Source organism: Etheostoma spectabile, chromosome 5 (genome assembly GCF_008692095.1).
Source record: "Etheostoma spectabile isolate EspeVRDwgs_2016 chromosome 5, UIUC_Espe_1.0, whole genome shotgun sequence".
NCBI classification, from domain to species: domain Eukaryota; kingdom Metazoa; phylum Chordata; class Actinopteri; order Perciformes; family Percidae; genus Etheostoma; species Etheostoma spectabile.
The window spans coordinates 36,397,200-36,405,454 of record NC_045737.1 but is presented as its reverse complement, the minus strand read 5'-3'; the positions used below and the strand labels follow the sequence as shown (position 1 = coordinate 36,405,454).

Sequence of the window (8,255 nt, the reverse complement as noted above, 5' to 3'; positions counted from 1 at the left end):
TTTGTGGTAATTTGGTTAAAAAGAAACCCATAATTCAGATATAGACATTTTTTAAAGGGGTCAAATGTGACCCGAGGACAACAGAAAAAGAAATGGGACCATCCGAGGAGCAAGTGAATGCAGCGCAACCTAACCCTTACAAAATAAACATGAAATACAGATTGTGTAACAAATACCAATTTTATCCCGATGTATAGGCTACTAAACAAAACCCAAACGTAAACATGTGTATTCCACATTACTTGTGAGCAGAATCTGCCGCCGCTCACCAAAACTAGTCTGCTCGAGTCTGTGACGTCTTGCGCATGCGCTTTAAGTGGTAGCTGCGAGGTGGGAAAATTCATTCTATGGTGGCTCTGCAAAAAAACATGATTTTCAGAAAGCGTTTGTGACCTTACGGAGTGTAAAACCGGACACACATACTCTTCAGTTACCCATTCATCGCCGTAAGTACTCAGTTGGTGATCTTATTGTCGATATGGTTCACGATCGGTTCGTTTCAACACGATGTATCGATCCTTTAGATTAACTGCGTAGCCGAGCGAGCTATCGCTTGTTATGAGATGTTGCTAAGTTAAGCAGTTAAGTTGCTTACTAAAAGTGTGTCGTAACCATAGACCGTGTTAATAATATACAGTCTATGTTGTAACTGGACACAGGGTAGACACAGTGTTGCAAAGGCCTTGTGGGAACGCCATTAGTCTGAATGCCAAGAGTAGCCACATGTGTCAGATTAAAGTGATTAACGTTACAATGTGTTCACGGTTTCACAGCAACGGGAAGCTACTGGGGCTCAAAAAAAGACTAATGTCAGCCAGGTGCATTGTTGAATATTTAATATTGAGGAAATGCTCACATACAGTCCAGTAAATCTTTGTTTGTTTCACTTTTTCTATGAAGATGAAACATAGCATGACTGTTCTGTCCATAGTCTGATTTCAATCGGTACCTACCGATCTGCCGATCGATCGATCGATCGACCTACCGACTCTAACGTTACTGTGCAATCCAGTTCAGCAACTCATTGTTTGTATTCACAGCAGCTGTTCACCCGAGATCAAAACAACTAGAATCTCACCTCCGCAGTAAAATCTCACTATTGTTGTTGCGTTTTAATTTTCACAAGTAGGATAACGTTAACTGTAAATCTGAAACCGTTTTGAAAGAATATTGAGCCTCTCTTGGATAATGTAGTCCTGGTTTGACAAGTAAAGGGCTTGTTGATCAGCGCCTGATCAAATGTGGCCTCCGTGTGGAAAAAAAACATTGAAGTCTTGCCCTTTGGCATTTTCAAAAATAGGATAAAGCTTGCACAAACTTGAAAGTGGGGTTTTTCAGACCGCTTTAATGCTAAATACCTCAAATATCTTAAAGGTCCCATGGTGTGACATTTTTTTTTTTTTATTAACATTAATATGCGTTCCCCCCCAGACTGCCTATAGTCCCCTATAGGCTAGGGATGGCGTTAGGTGTAAACCGAGCCCTGGGTATCCTGCTCTGCCTTTAAGACAATGAAAGCTCAGATTGGCTGATCTGGAGTCTTGACCTTTATGAGGTCATAAGGAGCAAGGTTACCCCCCCCCTTTCTATGCTTTGCCCGCCCAGAGAATTTGGCCCCCCCATGAGAGAGAGACATCATGGCTTTTATACGAGCAAAGTGGCAGTTGGTCAAGTTTGCTCAATTTTCATTTTACGTTTTTCAGTGCTACATCTGCGGGGCTAAAAATGGAGGATCGGTAACTCAGCGTTGTTAGTTAGGTTTCCCTTAACTTTCCCCTTAACTGCATAACGGACGGTGACTTCAGCATCGCCCCAGAGTCTTCACAGGGTTGAACTAAAGTGACATGAAATCATCAAACCTACTGACTTAAAACCATTAGGGGTGGGGGGGAAACACGACACAGCATAGTTGGGCTGGGCGATAGGGAGAAAATCTGATGTCACCATGTGCTTGACCAAGTACCTCAATATTGATATTGTGGCGATATTCTGGGGTTGACAAATGGTCCTTCAACAAAATATCTTCACACTTAGATTTTAGATAAATAATCATCGCTAACGTCGACATAATGTCAAAGTGGGGGGAAAAGGCAAATAATAGAGCAGCTAGAACAGTCTGGTAAGTTCAGAAAAGTGCATCACTTTACTGTAATGCAGCCTTTAAAACCGGGAAAAAAACACCACTCATATCATATTACAATATCCAAAGACGATATCTAGTCACATATCACGATATCCATATAATATCAATATATTGCATACAGCATAGTATCGTTGTAATTTTCAGTAGCAATACTGTATCGATACACAGGCGCCAAGTATGGATCTTTTATTATATACGTGTTGGTCAGTTTGTCTGCTTGATCTCATTTTGTAGCAAAGTGATATGAGCAAACAGAGAAATGTTTTTAGATAAAACATGTTGACATGTTGGGGGGACATTTGAAACTGGGAAAAACTAGAAGTTGAGAAAAAAGGTTATATATTGCAATATATCTCAGAATATTGCAGTATGTTTAACATCGTAATAATATTGTATCTTGGCATAAGTATCGTGATGACATCGTACCGGGAGGCGTCTGGTGATTCCCACCCCTAAAAACCATGTGATTGCTCTCTGGTCATGACTTAGTTTGTGAAAGGAATCGCATCTCCGTTGTATTTGCATCCCTACAGATCACCTAACGATCCTCTACAAAGGCTCAGCGTCCGTGTGCGTGGCGGCCCCCCCCCCCCCCCCCCCCCCCCGCGGTGGGCACAGAACACACGCCAACCCTCGCTTTGGTTTTCTCTGGGGAATCGGCAGCGTACCGGCTTGTGCAGCATGAAGATTGCGGTAGAAGGCTGTTGCCACGGGGAGCTGGACAAGATCTACGAGACGATCGGCTATCTGGAGAAGAAGGAAGGAGTAAAAGTGGACCTGCTGCTTTGCTGTGGAGACTTCCAAGCAGTGAGGAATGAAGGAGACATGAAGTGCATGGCGGTCCCGGCCAAGTACAGGACGATGCAGACCTTTTACAAGTCAGTTCTTGGTCGTTGGTTTTCATGTTTATAAAAAAAAAAAGTGCAAGGCATTGGTGAGATTAGGGCTGCACAATATGAAGAAAATATGCGGTAACAATGTTGAATATTGCTATTTCCTGCAATGAATAAACCGATATTAAAGTGTACTCAGTTCTGCCTTTCTGCTGCTTTCAGTGTTCTGCTAAAATACAACAAATTGCTTGTTGAATTTAAAACAAATGAAAGGAAATAGATTCCAACAATCAACAAAATTGACTTTAACATAAAGGCACCACTAAAAACTAAAACTAAAGACAGTTACATTTTAAGTAGCCTCGCATTGCTAGACCTTCTACCCTGCAGAGACCTGAGGACCAGGTAACCATAGTCCCCAGATTGGACGATGCGCTACTGTCTGGATTTACCCTAGAGACCTGAGGACCAGTAACCATAGTCCCCAGATTGGACAGTTAGTCTAGCTGCTGTCTGGATTTACCCTGCAGAGATACTGAGGACCAGGTCACCATAGCCTCGATTGGACAGATAGTCTAGCTAGCTCTGATTTACCCTGCAGAACCTGAGGCCAGGTCACCATAGTCCTCAGATTGGACAGATAGTCCAGCTAGCTGTCTGGATTACCCTGCAGAGACCTGAGACCAGGTAACCATAGTCCTCAGATTGGACAGATAGTCAGCTAGCTGTCTGGATTTACCCTGCAGAGATCTGAGGACCAGGTCACCATAGTCCTCAGATTGAACAGATGGTCTAGCTACCTGTCTGGATTTACCCTGCAGAGACCTGAGGACCAGGTAGTCATAGTCCTCAGAAATCCACCGGAGTTTAGAGCAATCTCGGAAAGGGAACATCGGGGACAGAGACTACATTTTAAAGTGCCGTTTTCTACTGATATTTTTATTCAATTAACACAAAAGAATCGGTGTCTTTTGCGTTATGTTGCAGCCTTTCGCGGTGGGTTTATTGCGGCAGTTGATACCTCGTTTGTTTCAGGTACTATTCTGGAGAGAAGAAGGCTCCAGTCCTGACCATCTTCATCGGAGGGAACCACGAGGCTTCCAACCACCTGCAGGAACTTCCTTATGGAGGCTGGGTGGCACCCAGCATTTATTATCTGGGTAGGGACCAGCAGACAGCACATGTGATTATTCTCTCTACCTTTTTTTGGTAGTTCCCAGGCCTGACCATATTTCCGCAGGTTATGCCGGCGTTGTTCGCTACAAAGGGATTCGAATTGGTGGCTTATCTGGGATCTTCAAATCACGAGACTACAGAAGGGGTGAGATTTTTTTTTAAATGTTTAATGTCTAAATGCTTGAAGTTATACTCACTATGCAGTATGTTTACAAGAGATGTTTGCTCTTTTAAGGTCACCATGAATTCCCTCCATACAATCCTGACACACTCCGCAGTGTATACCACATCCGAAATATTGAGGTTTTCAAATTGAAGCAGGTAAATATAGATTCAGCTTGTACTCTTTCAGAATATTATCCATTTATTTCTCTTAAACAGAGGTCTTCAACTTTTTTTAAGCCAAGGACCCCTTAACTTGTAGCATGTATAGAGACAGCATATCTCCACCAGACTCCATGTAAATAATCACTACTTTTAGCGTGTATAGAGGAGAGCAGCATAATCCACCAGACCCATGTAAATAATCACTACTTTTAGCGTGTATAGAGCAGCATTCTCCCCAGACTCCATGTAAATAATCACTACTTTTAGCGTGTATGAGCGCATCTCCACCAGACTCCATGTAAATAATCCTACTTTTAGCGTGTGTAGAGCAGCATATCTCCACCAGACTCCTGTAATAACACTCCTTTTAGCGTGTGTAGGTAGCACATATCTCCACCAACTCCATGTAAATATCACTACTTTTAGCGTGTATTACAGCAGCATATCTCCACCAACACTCTGAGAGAGACAGCTCAGGGACCCCCTCTCATATATTGTATAACATTAAGTTTCAGATTAAACTGGGCCTACAATAATGTGTGGTGTCCTAAGCCTTTATAACTACCTTTGATACAGCCTTTCTAACACCCACACACACACACACACACACACCCACACACACACACCACACACAACACCACACACACCACACACACACACACACACACACTCTCTGTAACTCTGGGACCCTCTTGGGGTCCCGGACCCCCTGTTGAAGAATCCCTGCTCAAACAATGCACTGACTCGTTTTTATTTCCACTAAGATCCAGATTGCCCATAGACATTTTCATGAGCCATGACTGGCCTCGTGGAATCTACCACTACGGATATACGGGGGAATTGTTGCGGAAGAAGAAGTTCCTGCGTCAGGAAGTGGAGTCCAACACGCTGAGTCCTGCTGCTGGGAGCTCTATCTCACCTCCAGCCCGGCTACTGGTTCTCTGCACATCTTCATGTCAAATTCGCCGCGGTTATGCAACATCCGGTGAGAGAGGTCTTACTGGTGCACTGAGTATTAAACACATAGACAACGATGACAATTTCTGGGTGCATGGTGGTTTTGGGACTTTGGGACTTTGATCTATAAACTATTAACATTACACAAACAAAAAATATATTAACATACAAAGAAAGGGGGAAAAGCATAAAATAACCCTTTACTGACATTATTTGGGGATAAAACAGATTAAAGTGACTCAGCTCTGCATTTCTGCTGCTTTCAGTATTTGTAAGAAAAATTTAGTCAACAAAAATAGGGATCTAAGTGGAGAGATTTGAAAATAAAACAAGAAAAATAGGTAAATTAAATCATTCCACATTTGTTAAATTAGGAGTATTCTAAGAGAGAAGTCAAAAAAAAAGACGATAATTTGGTGGGCTATGTAGTAAAAATGATAGGTAATGTATGGTGGGATGATACGGGGATAGGTGTACTGAAAATGGTAAATAGGAGGACGGACCAAGGATCAAATCGAGAGAAGAGAAAAAGGCTCAGGGGTGAAGTGGGGCTGACTCCAGGAAATCGAAGGATGGGGGGGTCCAACACCATTCTTTTGCAATGTGAAGCAAATGTACACAATCAATGCATTGGAATATAAAAAAGAGAAGCCCCTTGACTACTGAAAAGGAAACAGTTTTAAAGTGAGAGATATTTCTATACGGCTGATTTCTTCCTGCATCCCTCGGCATGACGGGATCTTCGACACAGGGGGGGGCGAAAAACAAACGAAAAAAGAAAAAAAGGAAAGGAAGAAAAAGGTCAGGGGGCGAAGGGAGGGGGGATTAGTAACCATGCAAGGAGGACGTAGAAGTCAAAAAAGGAAAACTAGGAAGGAAATTGCTCAGGGGGAAAACAGGGGGAAAAAAGAAAAGAGAGGAGGCACAGCAAAAAGACATCACAGTGGTTAGGGAGATGGGGGAGCGACGAAAAAACGAAAACACTACGCGTGGTTCCCGAGGCCCAAGTCGAACCCGGAGCTCCAACACGTGGGTGTGAAATCCCACCATGCTGGACGTGGGTCGGCGGACAGAAGACGCGGAGCTGTTATGGAGATTAAGATTCTCACGGCCATACTCGTACTGGGGGATCTAGTCCTGCAGAGGAAACTCAAATCCTACCCAGCAATAAAAGCTGCCTGGACCCCGTAAAAAAATAAAAAAAAAAGAAAAATAACTCCTTAGGGACGCACATCAACCTCAGAAAAGATCGATAAAACACCTTAAGCACATGAACAAGAAAATGGACCCAGGGGAGAACGCGCCCCCATGGGCATACGATAATGCTGACGGCGTGGTTGGGATAACGATACTGAAGATGGGTAGGGAAGCAGCAAGATAAAGCTGCATACTAGCAGAGCTACTATGCATCTGATAACTCTGAGGCTCTTCCGGGCCTACAGTCACTAAGGTCTGACTGCGCAGCCGGGTCGCCCTACGCTATAGGAAAGCCCATTTGCAAGTCCGGCTGTTGAACCGCTGGCTTCTGCCTATAGGTGCCACACAACAATGCTCTTGTAATATTGGTAAAGAGGGAGGGGAGGGGGAAAAAGACCGAAAAAGAAAAAACACTGGGGGGGGGGGTGAGTAGGGGGGGGGGGGGGGGGCAAACGAGACGATAAGAAACTGAAAAGGGAGGGATACAAAAAGATGAGGAGCTGGAAGAAAGAAAAGAATAAAGTACACGGGTGAAACGAGGCACACGAGGGGGTCAGAGGTAGGGAGACACAGAAAAAAACGTGCGGATAAGGGAGTGCACAAACACACGGGACAGCAAATAAAATGACTTGGTAGTGACGTTCACAGGGGGGACAAGGTACACGAGTCGAAGAGCCACGAAGGGGGGGGGTATTTCTGGTGAAGGACCACCGAGACGAGTAATAATAGCAGAGGAGGAGGGACCAGGGCGAGCGCTCGCGAAAGCATGACAGGGAGGGGGGGTGTCAACCCGGGGGTCCATACCGGGGGGCAAGAGGGGGTGGAGGGTAGGGGGGGTGGGGTGGGAAGGAAAAGGGGGAGGGTGACGCGCCCATGAACGAGAGACGAAGCTAGGTAAGGGGTGGATGGGGGGAATGTGGGTTAGGCGGGAGTAGAAAAGGGGAAATGATAGGGGGGGGACCATCCAAACAGGGCACAATAAGGGTCGGGAGGGGGATGTGGGGGGGAAAAAAGAAGGAAAGCGGGGGATGGATGATCTGAAAAAAAATAGGGAAGAACAAAAGAAAAAAGGGGTGAAAATAAAGGAATAACAGAAAAATCTGGGGGGCGAAGGAGAGAGAGAAGCACGGGAGCGGGACTGGGGGGTGAACAGAAAGACATGGATAAAATCGGCAGGCACAAACAGGTAAATACAAGGGGGGAAAGGCGCAGGGGCAGGGTGGGGCCGCACTAAGAAGACCCGGTAACACAGGGGGGGGAAAGGGTTGGAGGGGGGGGGGAAAATAAAGTGTGGGGCGTTATGACGGTTTAACTGAACCCGAGAGTCAGGGGGGGGGGGCGGCAGGGGGGGCGCGTGCGGAGAGGCAAAGGAATGGGAGTAGTCGGGAGTGTGTGTGGGCGAGCGGCGGAAGGGGGGGGGCAGGGGAGGGGAACTGGAGGGGGTGTTGGGGGTTGGAGAAGATGGGAACTGGGAGGTGACCAAAAGGGGAAAAAAGGGAAAAGAGGAAATCACACAGGGCGTTTGATATGTATTGCGGCGAAAGGGAAAAAAAGGAAATGAAAAAAAGAGGAATAGAAGGAAAAAGTTTCTGACATCAATTTGGCTTGTTGGCCAGTTGGGC

General features: G+C 45.3%; 1 protein-coding gene across 1 annotated transcript in view; it reads left to right on the top strand.

The window, feature by feature from the left end:
• Nucleotides 1-284: 284 nt before the first annotated feature.
• Nucleotides 285-8,255, top strand: part of dbr1 (debranching RNA lariats 1) — a 17,125-nt gene continuing 9,154 nt past the window's right edge. Inside the window, exons 1-5 of the mRNA XM_032515249.1 lie at nucleotides 285-446; nucleotides 2,677-3,021; nucleotides 4,012-4,136; nucleotides 4,217-4,297; nucleotides 4,388-4,473. Of these exons, the coding sequence (XP_032371140.1) occupies nucleotides 2,825-3,021; nucleotides 4,012-4,136; nucleotides 4,217-4,297; nucleotides 4,388-4,473 (489 nt within the window). The 5' untranslated portion in view covers nucleotides 285-446; nucleotides 2,677-2,824. The remainder of the gene's footprint in view (nucleotides 447-2,676; nucleotides 3,022-4,011; nucleotides 4,137-4,216; nucleotides 4,298-4,387; nucleotides 4,474-8,255) is intronic.